Source organism: Thermobia domestica, chromosome 7, assembly GCF_964235325.1.
Source record: "Thermobia domestica chromosome 7, izTheDome1.hap1.1, whole genome shotgun sequence".
Lineage (NCBI taxonomy): Eukaryota > Metazoa > Arthropoda > Insecta > Zygentoma > Lepismatidae > Thermobia > Thermobia domestica.
Window position 1 is genome coordinate 31,724,064 of NC_137460.1, and position 26,653 is coordinate 31,750,716.

At 34.2% G+C, this 26,653-nt stretch overlaps 1 protein-coding gene across 1 annotated transcript; it reads right to left on the reverse strand.

Annotated features, from left to right (window-relative positions):
* Positions 1-8,874: 8,874 nt before the first annotated feature.
* Positions 8,875-25,843, reverse strand: LOC145689985 (uncharacterized). The gene is made up of 2 exons (XM_081764436.1): positions 25,135-25,843; positions 8,875-13,769 (listed from the first exon to the last, which is right to left on the reverse strand). Exons 1-2 carry the CDS (start codon positions 25,494-25,496, stop codon positions 12,398-12,400), a joined length of 1,734 nt encoding a protein of 577 aa, XP_081620562.1. The 5' UTR covers positions 25,497-25,843; the 3' UTR covers positions 8,875-12,397.
* Between the last annotated feature and the right edge of the window lie 810 nt (positions 25,844-26,653).

Consider the following 26,653-nt stretch of genomic DNA (forward strand, 5'->3'; position numbering starts at 1 on the left):
ATGCAAGACCCTTGATACATACTCCAGTATTAACGTAGAGTGTGGTAGTGTAGTTGTAGATCGTATTGATAGGATGAGCTTAATACAAAGGCAAAGTAGTTCAATATATAAAGCAGATTCTAATAACATAACTGAAAATGCTCAAAAGATAGAACGACGGAAGAGAATGCGTAGAATGTTATTCAATGATTTTCTATGGTACGAAATACTGACTCTTTACACCATCTTTTTCATAACGTGCAAAGTTTAGGGAACAAAATTGATCTTCTGGAGCTATTGTTGGAAAACGAATTCTCAAATATACAGCTTCTTTGTATATGTGAGCACTGGTTAGATGGAAATATCGTTAATATGGTTAGTTTAAACGGTTTTAACATTATTACTCACTATTTTCGGCATTTATTCCGAAGTTGGGCGTCCGCTTTCGCCACGTTTTTTCGCTGTTATCTCCTTTGCACACTTTCTGCATATTGTTATTAGGTTCATTAATCCGTGCTCTTCACAAACTTTTAAAAGATTTTGCTCGTTATCAACGTATTGCTTCACAAATGTTAAAACTGTTAGTTCATTGACCTTGTACGTTCGCCATGTTCATAACATAAATACTCGTTTCTTTTCCAGAATGCAACTGTTCGGTTACCTTGCGCCAAGTAGTTCCCTCCGCTCGCCGTATAGTCCCATGTTTATAATCGCTTATATATAACAAATAAATAGATTTTTAGAGACTCTTATATATTATCAAGCACACAAACGTTCAAATTATCCATATATTTCCTGTAAATTTTAAAAAGTTTGCTGGAAACGGACGCCCAACTTTGGAACTTAACCCCTATTTTCGTACAGTCAAAAATCGAGGTGGTGTTGCAATTTTTGCTCGCTCTTATATACATGCAACTGAGATTGACTTTCGGAATTTTTGCGTCGAAATTCATTGTGAGGTAGTCGCATCAAAACTTCAGGAGTTCAATATTTGTGTTGTGTGTATATGTAGGACCTCTTCTAGGGATTTTCTTTAAAAATTTTGAGAAACTTCTAGCGAACTTACGTACAAAATTTAGTAGTGTAGTTATCTGTGGGGATATAAACATAGATTGGTTAAAGAATTCAACTGATAAATCTAAGTTTCAAGATGTGTTAAACTTATATGAACTACGAACTATTATTAACGTACCTACTCGTCAAGGAAAGACAGCTATCGACCAAATTATTATTCCAAAAAGTAATCTTAAATGTTTGTTTGAAGTTATTGAACTTGGATTTTCTGATCATGAAGCCATTTGTTGTAGAATAGCTACCGAGAAACTGGTGAAAGAAAGTCCAAAAGCGATAACGAGAACAACCAGATTATTTTCAGCGGAAAATACAATTTATTTTTGTTTTTTATTATCTCGTGAATCTTGGAACTCCTTGTACGACTTACCTAGTGTTAATGACAAATTCAATGATTTTGTTGATGTTTTGTTACATAATTTTAACATAACATTTCCATTACAGTTACGGAAAGGTCTTAATAACATGAAAAACTGGGTCACGCAAGGAATAAAAATTTCAAAGCAAAAGCTTATATATTATAATAAACTTAAATAACCTGTGTTAATTTACCAGCTAAAGTTATTTCCCATATAAAAATATACCAAAGATTATATCAGAATGTTATTTGAACAGCCAAAAGAATGCACAATGACACTATAATACACGGATACAAAAACAAAATGAAAGGTGAGTGGAACGTAATAAACAATTCATCAAAGACTGTTCCAATGCGCAAAATATCAAGTTAATTATAGAAATAATTCTTTCGCTGATCCTGCTGCCATTACTGAAGTCTTTAATCAGTATTTTCTTACTACGAATTTACAACCTGGAAAGTCGGATCTCACTGTAGAGCCAAATATTAAATGCAACAAGCATAGTATGTATGTAACTCCGGTAACTGAAGAAGAATTGTTGGACTGTATCAAAATGCTTTCTAGTACCCATTCTGCGGGTATAGATGAAGTCCCATCCCTAATTATAAAAAAGAGTGCGCATTTAATAGTGAAACAACTATGCTTTCTTGTAATTATATCATTTGAATCAGGCGTTTTCCCCGACAGATTGAAGACTGCAAAAGTTGAATTGAATTGAATTGAAAAAAGCTTTATATCTTTGCACAAAAAAGGAAATACTTATGATGTTCAAAACTATAGGCATGTTTCTATTTTGTCTGTTTTCTCGAAGATTTTTGAATCACTAATGTTATCACGCTTGAGAAATTTTATATCCTGCCATAACCTTCTCAACATGGATTCCGAAAAAAAATCAACTGATACGGCGTTGTTTGTTTAAATTTACTAAAGAGGTTTCTACAAAATTTGATAAGGGAAAATATGCAGTAGCTTTATTTGTTGATTTCTCCAAGGCATTCGACAGTGTTCAACATTCTCTTCTAGTGGCAACACTCCAAAAATATGGTATTAGGGGTGTAGTACATGAATAGTTTCGCTCGTACCTGACACACAGAAAACAAGTAGTAAAAGTACAAAAAATAATTAACAATAAACAAGTCAGATTTTGATCCAAAACTGCTACTATCTCTGCTGGTGTTCCTCAAGGCTCAATTCTTGGGCCAATTCTTTTTTTTATTTCACATAAATGATCTTGTTCAATATATGTATCCCCAACATGTTACTATATTCTGATGATGTAAATGTCCTTGTAACAGCGGACAATACAATTGAACTAGAAAGTACATTAAAACAAACTGGAGCGTTTGATAAAATGGACATATCAGAATCAACTGCTGATAAATGCAAAGAAAACAAAAGCACTAAATTTTCATTACTCATGTACACCTCTAACAGTACCTTCAAAATCCACTAAATGTTTAGGTGTAACAATAAGGAACAGGCTTACATGGGATGCATATATTACTGAGTTAAACAGCAAATTAAGCCGTATATGTTTTGTTATTTATAGACTACGTGGTTCAGTGTCAAAAGAAACTTCGCTGTTATTGTACTATGGTAAGTTTCAAACTTTGTTAAATTATGGAATAATTTCCTGGGGAGCCTCCTATTTCAATGTTACTATTTTTCGTCTATAGAAAAAAGCAATAAGATTTATTTTTAATCTATCACGAAGGTCCTCATGCAAAAGGGTCTTTCAGTCAAATAAAATTTTAACTGTGCCTTGTGTGTACATACACAAAAGTATCATATATGTAAAGAGAAATGAAAGTAGTTTTCTTCATGTTGACGATGTACATTCATACAACACACGACAAAAGAATAACATATTCACAGCATATCAAAACTATGCATGCAGCAAAAGAAATGTTCTTGCTATGTCTGCTAAGTTGTTTAATATGCTACCAAGTTATTTAAGGGATATCAAAAACACACAGAATTTCAAAAATGAATTATTTAATTTCTGGTGTAACAAAATGTATTATGATATTAACGAATACTTGGGTGATAGTTTGTAAAATAATGTAATATCAATTATATTGAAATGTCTTCTTATTATTTGACAAGTCCTATGCACTGGTCTCTGACCAATAATGTACGACATGGATGAATAAAAGAATGAAATGAAATTCACAATTTTGTTTTGTTTCTGGGAACTTTTACGACACAAAATTTTCTTTCGAAGATCACATCGCGCACCGTTTGTACTTTTCAGATAAAATTGGTTTTTCACTTCCGTATATTTTGACTTATTGATTGCACTGTGATTAACTGACAATTTAGCACTGGTTGGCTTGATTAACCTAAATTTTGGTTTCATTTTATTTTTAGCTTTTTACTTGTTTATTTGTGTGCGGTTTACTCACTTCGCGATTGAAGATTTTACGATTACATGTATGATTGCTTCTGTTATTTACTTTTGATGTGTAAGTGACTCCTCGTTTTTTGACTTGGATTTACTACTCTTTTGTTCAGAGACTTTTATTGAACAAGGTTTTTTTTTTCGCACGCTGAAAGAATGATTTGCTTACAAATATTTATATTTATATTGCGTTTGTGGCGATTGGTACTTTTTGAAAAAATAATTACTAATAGCTTTTAGGATTCAGCAAAACGAATAGATGATGCGCTACATCTTTTTGACCTTGAAATTTAATTTGTATAATTTCTGCTTATTCCGGCGACCTTTTTTATTATAAGCTTGCAAATGGACATCTTTTTTAACAACTTTATCAAAAGTACTTTTCAGCTGACTGTACTTCTGTTGACGAATTTTTGTTTGTTCATGCCATGAAACTTGATTACCATTACTTTCACTAGGCCTATGTAATTTGGAACTAGTTTCACTTTTTTCTGAATTTATGATTTTCGTGCAAATGAAGGTGCAAACCGTTATACGGTTTAACTGTACTTGATTTATAATTAACTCACAGCTGATATCATTACATTGCCTACTGGTAACCTGAACTATTGCCACGTTCACAAAGCACACATAAGTATTGCTAACGGAGATGCAATTTAACTCATTAGCCGATGACGTGCTTGGAAAGTATTCTTCTTCCAGTGAAACCAGTACCCTAGTAGCGCATATCGGCTGGCTTTGGCCTTTACTTTCCTTACAATGCACAATTATACTACTGTACTTTTTCGTCAATCTGCATGCACACAACCTGTTAATGCATTGCAACCCATTGCGCAACAAGCACCTAACTTTCCCAACGTTTGTCTGCTGATGAACGTAGGATATAAAATTAAGTACATTTGGTGCAACGGCTAAGTAATTAACATTTTTGTGAGCAGCTGGTGTGCACTGACTACTTTGTTGTTTAGGCCACTTATGCAAGTGCTAATAACAACTACATTTACAGGTAACACTACAGCACTCTCAGCTACATTTCAGATTTTATTAATGCCATTTAAACCTTTATTCAACTATTAACAAGATTTTTTTGAAAATTTTTTCGCATGAACGTTCTGCCTTACCTACCTCAATATGCAACTTTTCCTCAAATTCAGACCGTAAATTTTCTATTTCTTCCGTGACTTTCTTATTAATGGAAATGAAACCTAATTTATTTTCTTCTGTAATTCTATCTAGCCTATCGTGTAATTTCGCGTTAGATCTTACGAAATTTTCTTACAATTCCGCATTCGTTTTTACAAGCTCTTCCTTCAAATCTGCGTTAGATTTTTCAAACTTTCGATCTACATTCACTGACAATTTTTTAGTTGCCTGAAGCAAAATTTGTAAATTTAGATTTTCATTCTCAGACATGTTGACAATCTAAATACAATAAATAATGAAAAAAATAACACTAATTATCAAAACACCCTTAGTGCATAATAAATCAACTCAAAATTTACCCCACACAAAGTCACACATAAACACAATGATATATGTAAATAAAGTTACATCGGTCCCGTCAACGAGCGCTATTCTGTAGCAGTGCTAGGTTCGAAATTTCACGTCCCTGTGAGGGAACGCCATTCTATAGCGGTCTTTCGTTTTCGTCCCAATGATAACCCACCGTTTTATAGTGTTATTTGGCCTTGGCGCTTTTCGCTACTTTTAACATCAAAACACAGGTTGGTGGGTGAATGATTGTATAGTGCCTCCGTAGTGGTTCTTATTTTGACTAGTAGTTAGAAAGAATACTGCTCCGATAGCCTACACAAAGCTACTGATACGCCTTGCACTATTAATTACCTTGTGAGTCACTCCGGTTTCACCCCGCCTGAGTCCACAATGCAAGAGTACCGTATTTTATTGCATAACGGACCCGTGCACAGATACACCTAGAGGTACCCACAAAGTTCACCTACCACCACCATCACTTTTGACCTGCTAAACGCAGAGTTCGGGAAATGAAACGTGCTTGTGTACCCTTGCGTAACGGCACAATACTAAGTTGTATTCATAATTTTAACACTACATTTTAAATTACACGTATAAACGGACCTTCGAGTTACCTGCTCGTATAGTGTTTTGTTTTCATGCATACAGGAATTCACAAAAAAAAAGATATGCATAAATAGAAATATATATATATATATATATATATATATATATATATATATATATATATATATATATATATATATGTATATGTTTCGATTAGATATCACTACATACTTATGACAATTATTTTTATCTCAATCGTATTATTTTATGTTTAGTTAAGACCCTTCAGACTTGCTCGCGGTTGTCAAGTTCGCGAAATTTCTTAGAGGGATAAATCCCTCAACCGTAACTTATTTGAATGTACTGGTTCCTGTCCATCCTCTTCATATGAAGGCCTACTTTTTGCGATTGTTCCTGCTCTTGTCTGTTGTACAGTTTTCTTTTTTATTATCATAGATTCGCTTATCAAGATTACTTTATAATTTTGATACTGAAGACTTAAATATGTTGACGCAGTGAGCCACTGTCAAAACCGCTTGTTTTGTTTTTTGGGTTCTTACCAGAATGAATGCACTGTTGCCAGTCACTTCTCACAGAGGTGGTTCCAGCCACCAACGCAACGCATTGGATAACGTAATATTTAAAAATAGCCATGAAGCACTATGGTTAAGAATGCAAAGGAAGATTTCCTCTTTGGGCTACATTTTATAACCATATTTGGAGAAGTGAAAGATTTTCTGAGTCGCAAAGACGCACACATACATGTGTACTTTTGTCTGTTTGCGAAGAGAAATTTCTCAGAACTGTCTTTATACGAGGTTCACTTAAACATTTTAAAAAATTTCTAACTAATAATAAAGTAATTATCTTTTAGTGTTGCAGACTTATAATGAAAATAAGTATTTCTACAGTTTTGCGCACCCCAATCCGGCGTCCAAAGCAAAAGCTCGTTTTGCCCTTCCTTAGTTACATCACTGTAGATGCTCCGTACTTGAAAATATTACAATTTTAAAAGAAACTTTCCGACGAATATCATGTACCATTACTCACAACCCATGAATTAGTTTTCCGCATATGAAAATTTAATGAAAATTAAGAGCGCCTTTGGAACCTATATACATTTGGGTTTCCTCTAATCGTCCACAGGGTCACTAAGACAACTATACATGCTCTGAATTATTTATATGCCGAATACCGATGTGCTACCGTTAGTTTAAGATACCGGTATCTAGAACACGTATCGGGGAACATCATGGAATGTGTATGGATATTATTTTCCATAGAAATTACAGATACTTGAGGTGCCACAGATTTCCGAGAAGTATCGCCAACAGAAATTTTCAGAACAGGAAACAAGATTGGTATACTTTCTTTTAAGCAATGTTTAGCCACGAGAATGGAAGTACTGAACAATGATCTCGCGAACAGATTCTTTTGTTTGAAAGGTAGGTATTCTCTATTCCAAGCACAATCATTACACGCTTGACACAAAACAACTTTAATACCGTAAGGAACTATGCGTCATAGCTTTCCTTGCCACAGTTATCACAAATACAGCTATCACATTCTACAACGTTGGATAGGATTAGAAGTACTGACACTTGAAACAAAAATGGGGGCATTAAATTTCGTTACAAATTTATGAAACATATATAAACTGAAAGTAACAAACACGACTAAGTTGAACTTCGTTTTGACCCAAGCTACTTCGATGAAACGTTCGTATTTTAAATTTAATTCCTTGTACTTAATTTTTATGCTACTCTCGTTACTGACGGCTGGATGCTAAAAACAGATGCCTCCACCTATGGTTCGATCGCACCGTAAATCACGAACATGTAGGATTGCCAGCGACGCGTATCTCTCCGGAAGTTGCCTGAAAAAACCGAAAGTATAATTAAGTAATGACCAAGAGAATATCGTTTGAATACCATTTACTTACAGGATAATACAATTATAATGCAAATTCAATCAGCATTGACTTACGAGTACCCAGAAATATGTGCCAAAACTTTGTGTGGCAGTGGCATCTCAGAACGGTTCACCAGTTATTGTGAAGGCCAACAGCACAGAGCTTAATCTGAGCACTAGGACAAAATAACAATAAAAGCTACTGCAAGAAAAAATAAACTACTAACAGGACTATAGCTTGGCTTAACAACCAGCGATCAGGCAATTTCTACACTTCCAATATTAATTAAGTCAAAACTAATACATTGAAAAGGTTCAATTAATAATACGGTTATTCAGACCACAAAATGTAATTAACGATAGAGGGTCAGGCTCTGATTGTGTTTAGTTAATTAAAAGCAATTTTTAATTAGTCTGCGGCATAAAATAAATTAGCCTAGTAATAATTTGTTAACTAAGACAATAGGACGGAAGAGAAATTTATCGCTAACAATCCAAATAGCTAGAATCACTATCTGAGATCAAACATTGAAAGCAGATGTTGGGTGCGCAAAACTGACACGTGCTTCTAAGAATCAGTGTGAAAGATCAAAACACTTAATATTCACATAAACAATTTAAATCACCTCACAAATATAAACATACGGAGAATGCAGAACAATTGCAGGTGGCCTAGTCTAGTCTAAAACTTTCGAAAACGTGTTAGAATTGACGTGGCGTGGCGATGATAAATGCTTCACGTAAAGTCGAAATTCCCAAAGGCGAAGTTCGAGCGGGAAACCTGGAAGACGCAGCCAATTACTTCAGAGATTGAAATCCTTTCACCATCGGTAATTTCCACTGGCGGATGCCGGAATGGGGGTAGACTCCCAAGGCACAAGGTGGTATTGGTCTACTCAGCTTCTTAAGCATAAAGAATAAAATCAATTAGTTTAGTACTGCAGTCTTCCCAAAACTACAGAAAGCACAAATAAAGCAACAAATATTTTATAAGCACTTACAATTATTCAAAACATTAATACGTCAGATGGATGAATGCAATAAAAGGTTTGAAATCTCTAAAATTTTTAATGTTAACTTCTGAATAATTCAATTACAAAAACGTTAAAAAACATATTAAAATTAACTTGTTAAATTTTTCGAAAGACAGGTACTTCAAGTTTCTTTAAAAAAAAAAAAAAGTGTGGTTTGAACAATTCTGTTATAAGTTTAAATGATTACTATTTAAGCTTATTTTCTATTTGCAGTCTCGTTAATTATAAATTCAATTCCCCAAAGTTTAACAGCAAACGAACCAATAAGCCTTTAACTCAACACACCCTCATTTCATTAAGTTTACATTTAAATAAATGTCAGGTGATTTCGGTTCCACTTTACTTCAAATAGTTATTTCATTCTCTACATTACATCAATGGAATAATCTTCAATTGCATTCTTCGACCATTACTAGCTAATATATAAGACATACAAAAAACATTTGACATTTTCGAGAGAAAGTAAAAAATACAAAAGAAGGGCTGCTGTTACTAATAACAGGTCATCACATTTCCTCCGTTTGTTCAGTCCTTCTTACACTACTAATACATGTGCAAAGAATGTGCAGTATTCAATTCTAACTTTCAATTTTGATTTTCCTTTAAGGCTTCTACTAAATCTTTAATCTATCAGACTGTAATAATAATTTAGAAAAATTCAGCACTTAATACTGGTTTAATACTCCAAATTATCAAATATCAATTTACAAAGTTCTAAAATAACGATTGCGCATCAAGATCCAACTCTCACGAACAAATCTGATACGACCTCAGCAGTTAAGAGAAAAAAAAAGAATTTAAATATATTTGTTTAGTTGGTTATACACAAACATGTTAAGTCAAAGAGGGTCTAAAACTTCCACGCTAGTAAAGTTACACTTGTAAACGTAAAACACAGTCCTTTTAGGCTATGCAGATATACTACACCGGTAGGATATTGTATCAAATGTAGCCGTTTTTTACATGTATTCTCAGTTGTGAAACACTTCTGATTTTACACCAGCAATCCTCAGCTTGTAGCAAAAAAAAAAAAAAAAAAAAAAGGCTTTGCGACTTACAATTAAATTCTACTGCATGTAAAATTCTCTTTTTTTTTTACTTAAACATACTTAGACACATATTCATTCCATGAAGAGTATTGAACCTTACCTCTAAATTTTGCTAAATATTGTGTGCATACACATGACAAGCACTAATTAACACTGGCTTCTCACATTATATAAAAAAAATCCTTTGCCAATAGAATTTAATATATACAAATCCTCTCTCATATGCACTCGCTCATTTTAATCGCGTAATTATTGTTTTCATTACGCATTAATTTCATCAGTATCGCATACTCTACTAGCATTAACTGTAACCAACCCAACCTTATGCCATACATCTGTAAAGATCGATACATTTGTAAAATTTACGTTAGTAATGTGTTTCGTTACGTTGAAACACAAATTTGTAAGTTGTTAAAACATATCGGGATTTTAACAATAACGACTATAGTAACATAGAATTACGTAATGCAAATCGAAAAGAGTTTTCATACAGTACATTATGTTTTCAGCTAACCTCGTTTACATGTATTCTCACTGTCGGTGAAAAACTTGTCTCGTACATATGCAATTTTCTTACTATCACTCGCGCTCATGTGCTGTGTTCCTGCTCTTGCTCTGTGAGACGCATTAGTGCTCTTTAGTGGCCACCTAACCCAACTTGTTTAGAGTTTTTCTCCAATAGTTCTTTTAGTATTGGAACGAAAGTGTATCTGAACATAGGAATGCAGGTCTGCACCCCAAAGAGTGATTGTTGAAATAGACAATGTGGATTAAGTAAGAAAGAATTAAATATACAATCAAATTAGGCATGGGTCCGTACACCATTTCCGCACAATAATTTTATAAAATGGCACCCACATTACATCTGACCGACTGTAATTTAATGTAAAAATATATTATGAAAAATTTACACTAAATAGGGTTTAACTGCTGCATCACCTGACAAATTTAGAAAATTTACCAGATGGATTGGAGATTTATTTTGGATTGTGAGGAAGAGGGGAACAGTTGAAGTGAAGTGTGTTAGTTTTTGATGTTATATGTGGTGCTATATATAGAGGTGGGAGGGGCTATTTGATAAAGAAGTACACTTGTTAAGATTTGTATGAAAGGCAGTGTGGAAATGGTGAGTAAATGACAAGGTATCTTTTGGGAGTTTTGTTCAGTTCTACAAAATTAAGCAGTGTCAGCTGTTGAAATTGCGTGAAAGCCATACAGTCTACTAAACAGTACTTCCCCGCATGCTGTGCAACACATAAGCCATGCATTTTATGACATATAAAGTGTTTTTCCACTGTTCTCGATTATAAGCATACCCACTAAAACTGACACACCTGTTACCTATAGATACAGCTCTTCTCTACCGCGCACCCTTGGTAACCTGCATTCTCTCGGTTTATAGTATGCATGCTTTTTAGTGGCCATCTAGTAGAATTTGGTTTGCTTTTCATGCACAAGTTTTGATGCTATACATCCACATGATATCAAACAATAATCACTACCAAGACAGCCAGGAGGGATTTATTCCGAAGTTTCATGTCCATTTGATTCTCCACTGAAACCGTAAAAGAAGCAATAAAACTTTAAAATTTTCCATTTCCCTTTGTCTACTAATGTTCTGTTCGCTTTCGTTAACTTACGAGATGGGAAAAAGATTAGGTTGAGAAGCTTGTAGAAGACTAATATCCTATATAGATTAGTAGCTTCGTTGGTTCCTGTCTGTACCAAACTGTAATATTTAAATCACACTTTTCTGGCGAGCCAATGTCAACGAGTGTAGGCGGGCTAAATCCACGCAGAGTAGGTTGTTTTCTATCTTTATTACAGCTAAATGGGAAAGGGATCCATTACACTGAAAAATAGAACTTTACCCCGTGGTTCCTCGCACTCACTTTCTAACCACATTTCCATTTTGGGTTTTACAATATGTTTACAGATTCACTAATCTATGATTTTCACAAAGTTTTAAAAGATTTTTCTCATTATCAAATCATTGTTTTACCAATTCACATCAAGCGCAACATTATTGTATATTTGCAGCCATGTTGACAACACAAATGCTCGATACTATCCCATTAGTGATGGGAGTGGAAATATTAACGGTGGGAAAAAATTTAAAAATGGGAATATTTCCGTGTTCTTTCCCTAGCCTATAAATTCCTGGGAAGAAATTTATTTCCATTTTTTTTACATTATCTTCCAAATTATGATGACCGTATGACTAATTATATTAATATATTATGATTTACTTCTAGGCTTTAAAGAATTTGGATATTAAAAGATTTAGATTCTTTGACTGTACTGTATATAGCTAATAATATGAGTTTTGAGTTCCATTTTTATTTGCACTAAAAAGTAGAATAATTGTTTAATAGTGGGGGCCAAATTTGAATGCGAAACAAATTTCTTGTACGACAAAAGTTTTCCAGCTGTGTAGTTATATGTCTTCCTAACTTTGAATACAAACTAAATCCCTTCCCACAGTTTCCACTTCTATGACAATTTTCCACTCTCTGTATCAAAATCTGTAGCCAAACTTGAACGCCGATTAAATCACATTCCAAGTTTATTGTACCTGTGAGGTTTTTCTGCTATGTGGATTAACATGTGACTTGACAAGTGTGAACGTTGTTTAAATCCCTTACCACACTCTTGGCATGTGTAAGGCCTTTCACCTGTTTGGATTAACACGTGAGTTGACAAGTGTGAACGTTGTATAAATCCCTTACCACACTCCTGGCATGTGTGAGGCCTTTCACCTGTGTGTGTCAACCTATGTTTAGCCAAATTTGATCGCCGACTAAATCTCTTCTCACAACATTCACATTTGTGAGTTTTTTCTCCTGTGTGAATGAACATGTGTGTAGCCAAACTTTTAGGCTCTCTAAATTTTTTTCCACAGTTTTCGCATGTGTGATGCTTTCCTTCTGTGTGGATTAACATGTGTCTAAACAGACTTGAACGTACACTAAATCCTTTACCACACTCTTGGCACGTGTGAGAATTTTCTCCTGTGTGGATTGTCATGTGCCTTGACAAGTCTGAACGTTTACTAAATGCATTTCCACACTCATGACATTTGTGAGGTTTTTCTCCGGTGTGGATTAACATGTGCACAGCCAGACTTGACAGTACGGTAAATCCCTTTCCACACTCTTGGCAAACAAGAGGGTTTTCTCCTGTGTGGATTATCATGTGGCTTGACAAGCCTGAACGTTGACTAAATGCCATTCCACACTCATGACATTTGTGAGGTTTTTCTCCTGTGTGCATTAACATGTGTCTAGTTAGACTTGAACGAACGGTAAATCTCCGACCACACTCTTGGCACGTGTGAGAATCTTCTCCTGTGTGGATTATCATGTGACTTGATAAGCGTGAACGTAGAGTAAATCCCCGTCCACACTCTTTGCATGTATGAGGTTTTTCTTCTTCGTGGTTTAACATATGTGTAGTCAAATCCTTTCGTACTTTAAATCCCTTTCCACACTTTTCGCATGTGTAACGCCTTCCTCCTGTGTGGATTAACATGTGCAGAGCCAGACTTGACCGTACGGTGAATCCCTTACCACACTCTTGACAAACATGAGGTTTTTCTACTGTGTGGATTACCATGTGATTTGACAAGGTTGAACGTTGTCTAAATGCCTTTCCACACTCATGACACTTGTAAGATTTTTCTCCTGTGTGGATTAACATGTGTCTAACCAGACTTGAACGTACACCAAATCTCTTACCACACTCTTGACACGAGTGAGAATTTTCTCCTGTCTGGATTATCATGTATTTAGCCAAACTTGAACGAGAACTAAATCCCTTTCCACACAGCTTCGTAAGATCAGATTTCTCATCTGAATGAGAAATTGCTTCCTTTAATATAATAAACGTATTGTCTTCTCTGCGAAGTTCATATTCATTGTAGCGCCTGTAACACGTTCAATAAACAAGGAAACGTGAATTGAGTTAATTAATAAGTAACAAACAAAAATGAAATCATTCGTAATATTTCAACATAAAATTACGATTATTTTTGTTCTGTTACATGAAATATGGAACCGAGAACTATCGACGTGTTTCCAGATCTGTCTATTCTCGAAATAAAAGTGCGTAATTTTCTTTAAATGTTGAACAATTATTTATATATACGATATCAGAGTTAAGTACATACGAACATACGTATATGTTGTGCTTGTTGTGCTATGGAATAAAAATTTCATTATCAGTGAAAACAGAAATCTATTATCACTCAAATATTTATATATAATTAATTTTTGTGACACAAAATTATACAATCGCAAGAACTTGTTGCAATTACAGCTACAAAAAAATGTGATGATGACAAAGAAACAAAGGAAAGGTATAAACAGTTTTATAATAATGCACAAAATATGTCATTTGAATCAGTATAAAAATCTCTACGTGTGTTTCTAACATAATGTAGCCTGATACTTTGAGATAGTAAACTTTAATACAAAATACAATCTTTGCGTCTATTGATATATAGCTACGCGGTTACATGTTATACATACTTAAGCCGTCCTATTAAGTAAAGAGGTTTGAGAGTCGGTGAGTATTTAATTTCTTGTAATTTTTATCTGCTTATTTGAAATACCATTATAGCTGCAGAAGTCCACGTTAAGATAATGTGGACAAGCATTAGCACCTTCCTCACCCTTAGATTATTATTACTGCTATTGTACGTTTCTGCTAAAAATATTTTAAATTTCTAATAACTTGGTGTAATTCCATTCAAAGAAATCAAAACTGTGTACTCGGTTTCGAAACCTAGTATTACTTTTTTTGTGTTATCAGCATCGTAAAACACTTTAGTCATTATTGTTTATTATATTAAAAGGTAAAATAGCGTTTAAAGATAAATGATACACGGTGAATAGCAAAAAAGGTGTTATGCATCACACTACAGTGTTATGCATCACATTACATAAGACAGGAAGCTGAACTGTGTGAAATAAAATATTTAAAATGTTGAGTGTCTACACTTAAGTGGCATTTTATCATGTAACGTTCATTCAAATGGCTATCATAACGACGGGAAGAGGATAAAATGTTTACGTGAAAAATTATATTTTGACGGGACTCTCTCTTTAGAGAGAGGACAGTTTCACACAAGCTTATTTACTTTTGAAAAACTGTCGCGTGCCCCACTGTTTTGGGAAATACAAGATTCCAAAAAGACAAGATAAACAATCTGCATATCGTCGCATAAGAACCAGAAGAATGTAACTCCATTTTCGTAGCTTTAAAAGCCAGAAAGCAAAATATTGCTTTCTTAGATGTGAATTTAATACGATGGTAACTGAGCTACATTGCAACAGACAATCGAGGAGAAGAAGAACAGATGACGTTACGTTCCGTTTACAGCAAGTGGGGATTTCAAATTGTGTACAAACATGAAGAAAATGAAAACCGCATTTTTGAAGTTACGTTCCTCTGGTTTTCATGCGACAATATTATATCTCAGTAAACAAACTCGACATCTAGCTAATGTGGCATTAGCTACGGAAATGAGTAAATCCATTGAAATTAGATTTTACACTGCTGTAAGCCAAACATGTACGTTAGCTAGAAAACTTCTTCTTTTCTTTTTTCGTTACTGTCATTAGAATGAAGATCCTACGAGTAAGAGAACACATTTAAATCTTAGGCGAAAAGCAATGTATGTGACGAGTGGATTATGGTAGGGAGGTGAAATATTTTATAAAGTCTCTACTCAATACCAGTGGGCAAGTGATCAACGCCTTACGACAGCGTTTCCCAACCGGTGTGCCGCGGCACACTGGTGTGCCGCGAGTGGGTCGCTGGTGTGCCGCAAGGAAATTGAAACAAAATTACTAATTCTGTATCAATCAAATTGCAAGACAGGGAAAAATGTATATTTGTATTTCACATTACTATGAACCTCTACTATAAATCTACAATTTTAAGCTTCATACTGACTTACTTTTCTGTACATTTTTAATGTTCAAAAAAGTACGTTATTATTATTATGACTATTATTGCTTCTTTATTGTTGCAGACAATTTCGTAACTTGAAATTTTAAAATATCATTCAATCTTTTCACAAAGAAAACGTGCATACAAATTACCTACATTTGTGTTTTAAAAGTAAAAAGAGATTTATTTGTTCGTTCATTATTTACTGATCTTCCTTCTTCGTGAAAGGCTGGATACAGTTTTTGAAAAAGGAATTGTACTTTTAGAAACCTGAGTCCTATATTTCATTGGAATTGTTGTCAAGTTTTAAATTAGAATGGAAAATATGCATAATGATCACGGGGAAAACCAATGATTGAGCTTTCTTCTCTGCGAAAGATCAGTAATCACAGCGAAGAAAATACCACTGTATTTTATATTTACAAATAATAATAATAATAATAATAATAATAATAATAATAATAATAATAATAATAATAATAATAATAATATCTATGAGTGTTATCACGGGGAAAAACCATTGATCGAGCTTTCTTCTCTGTGAGGAGATCAGTATTTACAGAGAAAAAATACCACTGTATTTTATATTTACAAATAATAATAATATCTATGCGTGTGCCGCAAGAATTCAAGTTACACCTGTAGTGTGCCGTGAGTTGAAAAAGGTTGAAAAACGCTGCCTTACGACATGAAAACGGGAAATTTCCGTAGATTTCTTTATATATAAATTTAACACATGACATAAAATTAATATGTAATGTATAGAACTCCATTATATATTCTCTGATGCAGTTCAGTGATCACAGTCCTGCTAGCATACAAGCAATTTTAAGAAAACTACGTTTTCAACCGGATGTTGTGACATTACCCTGTAAATCCATGTAATTTCAAATTAACTTATAGACTCGTACATCTGTTTTAACACATGCAACGTCAAAGACAACAAAAAAGCTTGTAGTATACGACTTAAGAATTAACTAATGAGTAGCAAACCATGTTTATGATATCTTTTTCAAATAAGGCTTTTATAGTTTTCGAACGTGCTTCTTTACTTATATAGAGCATTCTACTTCATGGGAAAAACATCGAGAAATCCCTACTTCTTCCTCCGGAATTCACATTAATATTACATTTTTCATTCCGCGTTACTACAATACAATACGCAAAGGAGAAGACTATGGGCACTCTTCAGTAAGTATGTCTACTTAGTTTTAAGAGCTTTATACATATCTTCTTTAAACATAAACTTGAAGGAATAAAAATTATATAATACTATATGCCTAATATTATCATGAACACTGGACATTTATAAACCATTACAACATAAAAAATACAAAAGTAATTTATATTTAACCAGAGAAACCCCATGGTAATTTTATCCTTAAAAGGCCCAAGAAGTGCCTCTGAGGCTCCATGCTGCATATACAAGCTACCTGAACTCACCGTGACCATTTGTATTTTTGTCATTAATATGAAAGGCTAGTCACTACTTTCCTATGAAATCATTTGTCAATGGTAATAAACAATGAACAGTATGAAATAATTAGAAAAGTGCATACTTGAATAGGAGCCCCAGAGGCACCCCTTGGGTCTTTACGTTAGTATAAAATATAACGCTATTCTTTCTGAGGTAAAGTAAAAAAAATGCTTAGGAAACGCATTCAGAGGGTGTATTTCAAAGGGATAGAAGAATTCTAGAGCACAGGACACGGGGCGAATTATCTATTAAGAATAATGGCATTAAAATTGACCAGTGTGCCTCTGAGACATTACTTGGGTATTGATGGGCAGTGGGAATAGTTTTTCTTAAAGCAGTTTACATCTTTTCTCTCATAAAACTTTGGATTCATGGCCATTGTAGTGCTTTTGTAATTAAACCTACATTAAAGAATGAAATGCCGCTTAGAAGGTGTATTTTTCTATGCTACTATGAAACTTTTGTTCGAAAGGCGGGCTGTACTTATTAATTTTGTATTTATGATTATATTCTTAATCTGGACTGAAGAGGGATTATTTAGAAGTAAATAAACAAATAAATAACGCTTTGCAGGCATTTTGTGGGTACAACAGTACACCGCAATGCAAATTGACTTAACATCACTCTACAATCAATCTAAATAATAACGATGATGTCTGCCTAAAGAGTTCTAAATAGAAGAAAGAAAAGCCGTTAATAAAATACACTTTTCAAGTGTACTAGGGGATATTGTCTGAGAAAATGCTGCTGCCCTTAAAAAAATTGAGACTAACCTTGGTTTGAAATCGATTTGTAGTCATAATGACAATCTCCTTTTAAAGGAAATACGCAGAGCGAGAGAGAAAAAAACAAACATCGTCGGGCACCCTTTTTAAAGGTATTAAGATTCTACTTTGTAAAAAAAAAAAATACCTTGCATAGTTATTTTGTATTGATAAATATCCTCTTAATCTTCTATTCCAAAACAATTTTTAAATGAAAAATAAAAAAATCTGCGGGACTTGTATCTAGGGCCATTCTCATGTCTGTCTAAAATCTAAAAGCAAAGTAACAAAATTTATTTCACTCACTTAATAACAAAAACAAGATCTCAGATTACATCCTCTGCAGTTAAAGCAAAATAGCTGCCATTAGCTATTAAATTTCAAAACATGTTTCAAATAGAACGATTGGGATTTTATTATTTTTTGTACCTAGGATATTCTTACATTCCTTTATATTCTCAAATAAGATCTCAATTCATTCCATACGCCTAAAATGAATGAACGATCTCATAAATAAACCATCTACAGTTAGAATCAGAGTAGGACCCGTTCTCATCAAAAAATTTGAAACAAGTTTAATGCTACAATCAATATTTCTTTCATTGTTTATCAGTACGGACATTAACATTTCCTCCTTCATTCCAAAAAAAAAAAAAAAAAAATCACGATTTACTTCTCTCTTCTACTAGGGGTAGCACGATATCAAAAACATACTTCAGAGCAACCCAAACAAATTTCGAATCGGAAAGCGCTTGAAATAATACGAAATACAACTTTCTTTGTATTTTCTGGTTAGCACTATTCTTATAAATTTCTGAATTCTAGAAAGCACAATCTCTTAATTTGTTACACTTGTCTACTAAAAATAAAAAAATAAATTATTCATTCTGCAAAATTGATTGTAGAGTGGTTGTAATTAAAAGGTACAAATCCGAAACATGTTATGAAAATGTTTGTAATTCTTATTCTTGAAATATTATCAAACTTGTGATTGATAATAGTTTTTCCGCTTCTCAACGCAAAGGATATAATTTGAAATTATCGTATCCGTATTAAGTGAGGGAAACACATTATTTGTTGTTATCTGATACAATATAAAGGATACAAGTATGTACGCAGATAACAGAAACTAACACTATCCACTTTTTCTATTTTTTATCTATTGAAAATTTTGATCTCTCATTTACGCGCTCTGAGGAGCTAAGGTTTCATCGGTATTAATAAGTGAAATAATTAGCTATTATTTTTTACAAACTAAGAAAGATAACAATATTTTAGGTATGAGCTATAAAAAAATCCCAATCGTTATTTCTGTACCATGTTTTGAATCTGGATATATTAATGGCGACCGTTCGTCGGATCTTAAAGAAAGAACGGACCTAGATATGAGTCACACATTATTTCCTACTTTTGTATTTATTTGAGAAGTGTTTCGACACTGTAGGAGCACTGATGCCTAAAAATTGTTATAAATAATTTTATAAATCAGTGGAATAACTGCAGGGGCGGATCCAGGACCGACTTCTGGGGGGGGGGCGGTGGGTTGTAATACTGCTACTTTTAAGGGCTCCAAACTACGGAACGGGTTTTATTTATATATAAAAAATAACAAAGTTTCCTCTTCTGGGGGAGCGATCGCCTCCCTGGATCCGCCCCTGAATAACTGTGTTTTGTCCTGGATTACTCAATACGTTATTACTAATAATGTATATTTTGCAGTTGTATTTCTTGTATGCTATGTACAAAAATTGGCATATATATATAAGTTTAGATAAAAATTAATTTTATAATACTGTACAAGCTTGTATTTTTCCATGTATCAATCGAAATAGCACTAGCTTGAGGAAAATATAATGCTTATAGAAAATATTTTGAAATAAGGAACTGATCAGAATAAATAAGAAGAGCAGCGTTCTTGGAATTTCCATGTCCATTGCCAACAATTTCCATTTCTAATCATAATTATAATAATAACTATGGATTCGATACTGATAACGGCTCTATTTGATTAATTCCTCATCTCTTCTTTTCCTAAAATGTTAGGCTCTTTCACCTATAAATTTCCCTTTTCCATATTGTTAGTCATAAGTCCATGTTAACTTGCTGTTATAAATTACGAGGCGTGATTTTTAAATAAGGTCCGTTTTGTTGTAGGCACTAGTAGTTCGCGCGCATACCGCAACGAGCGTGTGCGTCGTGTACCGACATGCCTCGGGAACAACTGTGCTCAGTTTCAGCTCCGTAGCTGACCTGGACGTTTCTGTTCTGTGCTTTCACAACGTTTAAGACTATCAAGTCGCCAGCCGCGTGTGAGGTTCGCTCAGTGATACGGTTTTTGTCAGCAAGAAACCTGCCTGCTGCAGAAATTCATCGACAAATTTGCGAAATGTACGGTGATACTGTTATGAGTGCAGGCAAAGTACGTAGGTGGATACTAGAATTCATAAAATAGCCGTGACAACGTCCATGATGAGGACCGCTCCGGTCGCCCTTCTACGATTACAGACGATTTGGTGGCTTCTGTTAAAGCCAGGGTTCGTGAGAACAGGCGCTTCAAAATAACAGTTCTCTGAAATGAATTTCCTGACGTATCGAGATCAGTGCTTTACAAAATTGTTTCTGAACACCTAAACTATAGGAAACTGTGCTCCCGTTGGGTTCCGAAACTCCTAACAGATAACTACAAAAACCAAAGATTTGAGTGTGGGATGAAGTTCTTGACTCGTTATAACGAAGAAGGTGACGGCTTCTTGAGTCAGATGGTAACTGGAGACGAAACATGGGTTTCACATATCACGCCCGAATCGAAGCAACAGGCGAGACACACACACTCGCCTGTAAAGGTGATGGCCAAACAGACTCTGTCCCAGTGCAAAATCATGGCGTCGGTGTATTGGGATAGGTGGTGTTTTGTTGGTAGATTTCATTCAACGAAGAACCACTATGAACGCAGAAGCATACTGCCAAACCCTGAGAAAGCTACGCAGAGAGATTCAAAACAAAAGACGCGACATGCTGACAAAGGGCATTGTTCTTCTCCATGACAATGCAAGACCTCACACTGCAGGTCAGACCCGCGATTTGTTGGACAGTTTTGGCTGGGAAGTTTTAGACCGCCCACCCTACAGTCGTGATCTTGCGCCAAGCGATTACCATCTGTTCCTCCACCTCAAACAACACCTCAGTGGCAACGGATACAATGATGACGACGATGTGAAAACGGCAGTGAACTCTTGGTTATCGGAGCAGGCGGCTAGTTTTTATGAAAGGGGTATTTTGAAATTGGTTGATAGGTATGATAAGTGTTTGAACTTGGCAACTATGTCGAAAAATAGAGTAAAGTATGTACTTGCTGAAAATACATTTACTTTCTTGAAATAACCTTTCGTTTTGTACTAATGTTCAAATGGACCTTACTTAGAAAACACGCCTCGTAGTATACAAACCAAGCTTCATCCTTCTACCGTGATGACGGAGAGAGAGAGAGGGAGAGAGTAAATTTTAACATCTTTTTTAACACTTCCTTTTCCCTAGTAATGGTAAACCAAATAATGATACATAGACTACAGTTTCTTCAAAACTCTGATGTCTTGCATTAAAGCACTTTGAAGTATCCAAACTCTACGGTGTGAAGTTCTATACAAGACCAACCAATATGAAAACATAAACTGGTCGAGGTTTACTATAAAACTTAGAAAACTAATTTGTAATAACATTTAAAATAATACCGTATTGTGCATGTTATACATAAATTCGTTCACAAAGTAGCTAGCAACCAACACAAGCGACATGAATAACACAATTCAATGTGCTAAATCATAACACGGAAATAATATTTTGGAGTTAAGGAATCCATATAGGTGAGAAATTTACGTTCTTAATATATTGTGTTACTTTGGAACACAAATATGCAAGCAATGAAAGCATTTCAGGATGTTATTCATAATATCTTTAGGAACGTACAAATACATATTCAGCACGTATGATATGTAGGCTTATCAGAGGTGGCTTGTCTATAAGTGCTGCAGAACTACCAGCTATTTTAGTGAAATAAATGTATTTTCAATTGAGTTGAATTGTGTTTATTTTAATCAAAATAATAACATGTAATGATGATATTTGGTCTAACAGTGTCCTGAAATTGTACTGCTAGATATGCTACATAGCGTAGAATTACTGGAAGTACCTTCTGAAGCTTAATAATATTACAAGGACTGTGCACGGATTAGCCTACTCTTTACCATTCAGACCAAAATCTTCACCAGCCGCACTGTATTACGTTTTTCTGGTTTGTTAGATAGGACTTACTGGAGCTGCACTTCTAGCAGCTCAGAACACACGAATACTTCCGAAGAAATCGAAGACACACGACGTGATGTACATGAGGCGCCGTTCTCTTGTTTTTGATAAAGTTGTTCAGTGTTGTGCGCTTTAAAAATATTAGTATTCCATGTTTGAATTTGTGCCAAGTTTCTGAACAAACACAATTTGTGTGGCAATTTTGAGCAAACCGTAGAATTTTAGAAATTCTTCTAACTACCCAAATGACAATAGCAGAAGCAGAACGTTACTTCTCTAATTCTAAAATACTTAAAACATTTCTGAGAAGCACAATACCCAGTGCTTTGGCTGCCGTATAAACCGACTGTGATTTCATATTCACCATGTCAAATTTTAATGATAGAGTATTAGGACATTTATATAGCAGATGGACCATTTACAAACGATAAATTATCTATATTTCAGTACTGATAATAACATTTCTGGCTGTAAACATTACGTGAATTTGAAATTTTTATGGTATTTGAAACAGAGCTTTTTTTCCGATATTGTATTTTTAACCCTTTCCGGATCCTTAGTACAATTTGTACCATACGCATTTTTCATTGTACATTGCGTTATTTCTCTTCTGTTTGTGCTTTTTCGTCCGTTTTTTTTTTTTTTTTTTTTTTTTTTTGTTTGTTTGTTTTTCAAGTCCAGAGACATTGTAGAAGACATTACATATGGTTTCAGACCGTCCTGCGTCCAGACATAGAAGTTGATGACGTCATAATCTTAAAATGTATTTTTTTCCTTCATTATTTTTGGCGGGCTTATTTTTGAACATAGAACATTGAAATTTTGCACAAACATTCAGTCCACCAAGTAGTATTTACCAGATTTTTTGTTCCGATGTCAGTGTTAAAACAGGGGAGGAACCAGAGGGGCAAAGGGTTAAAAAAAAGGATATTTTTACCCCAAAAATCCCGTTTTTCGTCATTTTCCCGCCTCACATACACGATGGGGACACGCGAGTCATACCGTCTGAAAGGCAGTTCCATTCTGAAGAGATCAACGGTCGAATTATTATTCTAGGGTAATTAGGGCCGTCTCAGTGAATTTTTATCCAAATATACTTCTGTATAGGGTAAAAGTGGGGCATGGTAGGGAAATTTTTTCTGGCGGGCCTATTTTTTCACGTAGAAGATTGAAATTTTGCACCAATATTCAGTCCACCGAGTAGTATTTACCAGAAGTTTTTTCGATTTCTGCGTAAAAACAGGGGGCTCCAGAGGGACTAAAAGTTGAAAAAAGGGATTTGTATACCCAAAAAATCCCTTTCTTCAGGATTTTCCCCCTTTACATACATGATAGAGACACGTGAGTCATACCGTCTGAAAGGCAGTTCTGTTCTGAAGAGAATGATGGGCGAAACATGACCCTAGGGTAATTAGGGATGTCTCAGGAAATGTTTGACTGAAAGTCTAAAAAATAGCCCAAAATGCCAGGATCCGGAAAGGGTTAAAGTTCGTTCCACGCAATAGTGGCGTATTAAGGGGAGAGCTATCGGGTTCAAACTCTCCCGAAAATCATTAAAACTTGTAGGCATTCAAAAGAAAAACATTCAATGATTATTCATATGCTGTGTATAGCTCCTACCAAAACAAAATCCTAAATACGCCACTGACAACCAATAATCAAAACAATAGCGTTTTGGTTGCATGATACAGTCAAATTGTATATATATTTGTTAATTTCAATTATAATTGTCATTTATAAGGATTAGAACGCTAAAAAGTTAGGCTGGTTGGTGTACATTTTATAACTAATTACTGCAAATGCGAAATTTAATATAGAAAAAAAAAATCTGTGCAGAACTATCTGATTATGATATCGAGCCGCTACTGAGTCTAATGCTATATAGAGTGTTTTGCGCTATCCTCTTTTTCATGTATACTTATTTGTGTTGACCCAATTGATTCTAACTGACTCATCCCTTTGCTTCCAGTCGTACCAACACCCTTCCCCTTGCCCTAATTTACATAGCAATCATTTTGTTTTACCGACAATCTAGCACATATTGGTTAGCGTTGTTTGTACAATAATTCTTGTATCGCCTACGTGCAATAGGACCCTAAAGTGATCCTGTATGGAGAAATAGATGTCCATATTCTAGAAATGATTGCTAAATATATAAAAAGTCGACTTTCTTGAAAGAAATGAGTACCAGTATGAAATGAATTTATGTATGTATGTATGGTCATCTACAATTAATGAACATCAATTGTTGGCTAGAATACTCTTTTATCTTGTATTTTGTTAATGTCTTTCGAAGCCCTCCGGAAAGGTGAGGCTAGACTCATTCAAGCTAAATCCAGAATAAAATAACAAACGTCCATAGTTTTTGTTCCAGTATAACCATTTCACGTTTAAATTTCGAAAATTTTAGGATAAATTTCATTCTCACGATCTGTTATTTTACCTGAGTCTCCATATAAAGAAAACACTATCGTCGAACACTCATATTATAAATATATACAAGAATAAAAATTTGGTGAGAAATGCGTACTTAATAATAAAGAATCATTATTTTATCAAGATACAAACTACATAAGATTTGTAACGATGGTATTGGGCTCATTATTATAACTTTGTATACAGTTAGTATATGTGTGCCATGTCATTTCCAAGTTGCACATTAGTAAATTACGTTCGAGATATCTCCAATATCTAAATAAGTCTATGAGGTATTGCTTTTAACCTACAAACTTCCCGAACCCATGTATCCGTATTATTAATCTGAATCAATTACTTCATGAAAAATTGAACGTTACCTTTCTGGCCGAACTGAATTTAAACTCTTTGTTGTTAATTGTTGGGACTCCTTAGAGTACGACGTGCAAGTCTCTTGAACCACTAGTTTTCTTGACGTTTCTATATCACTTTCAAATGCAAGATGTTCTATGGCAAATTCTGATTTCACCTTATCAACGTTTAGTTTCTCATCCAAAGCATACATAGCTGCATCCTTCTCCATTGTTTGCTCTCCTTCCGTTGTAGATAATACTAATTCTTTGTTGTCAGTCATCAGTTCGTATGTCCACCCTTTCCATTCGAATGGATCTTCCTGAAGTAAGTCATAATCGTTTTCTTCTTTGCACATCAATTCCAACTTAACAGATGCCTCACCAGCCATTATAACTTCAAATTTAATAAGGATTTCACACTGTTCTTATGCTTTCTTTGTCTTTTCAGCTGCCAGTGGTAATGAAATGATTCACAAGATCGTTCACTGCAACTTTACACTTGCCCAATCAAACATACGGTCAGATTTTAATGAAATACAAAATAAATGCAGTTTGAAAACAGTAAGTTCTTCTTCACAATTTTAATGTCGCACGTAACAAAGACCATTCGGCAGTTATTACGTGTATTAAGCGTATAATACATTATCAAAGCGAATTACTTAATAAAAGATTTAAAGTATAAATTAGATAAGTATGCGAAGAGAGGTGTTACCAGCTCCCACGCCGCGCCATGAATAGTGTTGGGCCGGGGCAGCGTTGCCAGATTACACAAACAAATTTATTATCACGATAACTAAAAATTATCGAATATCAGAAGAAATTATCGTATTTTTCATGAATATATATATATATATATTGATAATTTAGCTTACTTTGTGTTTAATTTGGGGATGTAAAATTGAATTGAGATGAGCGTCTTTTATTTACCATTTAGAATGAGTGGGCAAGTTTTTAAATTTATATGTGAAAGGTTTGTAAATTTTATATATATTAATTGGGGATTGAGTTTTAATAATAAAACATTGACTTTAATGACTAGATAACAATTGTATTTTTTATTTAGTAAAATGTAATGAATGTAGATGTTGTGAATTTGATTATGGATATTTAGAAATTTTGCCAGAGGAGTATTGCTTATTGAGCATTGAGTAATTGAATTTTGAATAGGAGAAACATATATTTTTTAGTTTTTTTTTAGATGACGTTTGTTGATGACTTTGGTGTTGATGAGTTGAATTTAGTATTGCTAAGTTGATACTTTTATGGACAGGCGTTGTTGTTTAGTATTGAGTTTGGTTTTACTTTTAATGCTTTAGATGAATTGTAGAATTTTTTAAGTAAGATACTGGAGCTTTTTTTAAAAGCTGAAGCTTTTATTTAGATTGCGATGACTTTTTTTAAATAGAATTTATGGTTTTTATTTTTATTGAATACACGGTTTTTTGACTTGAATTTTTGGTTTATTATTTGACTGTTTGTTACCTTTACTTTTTGTTTTGAAGACCTTTTGTTTTTGGTTTTGTTTAATTTTTTTGTTTTGGAATTT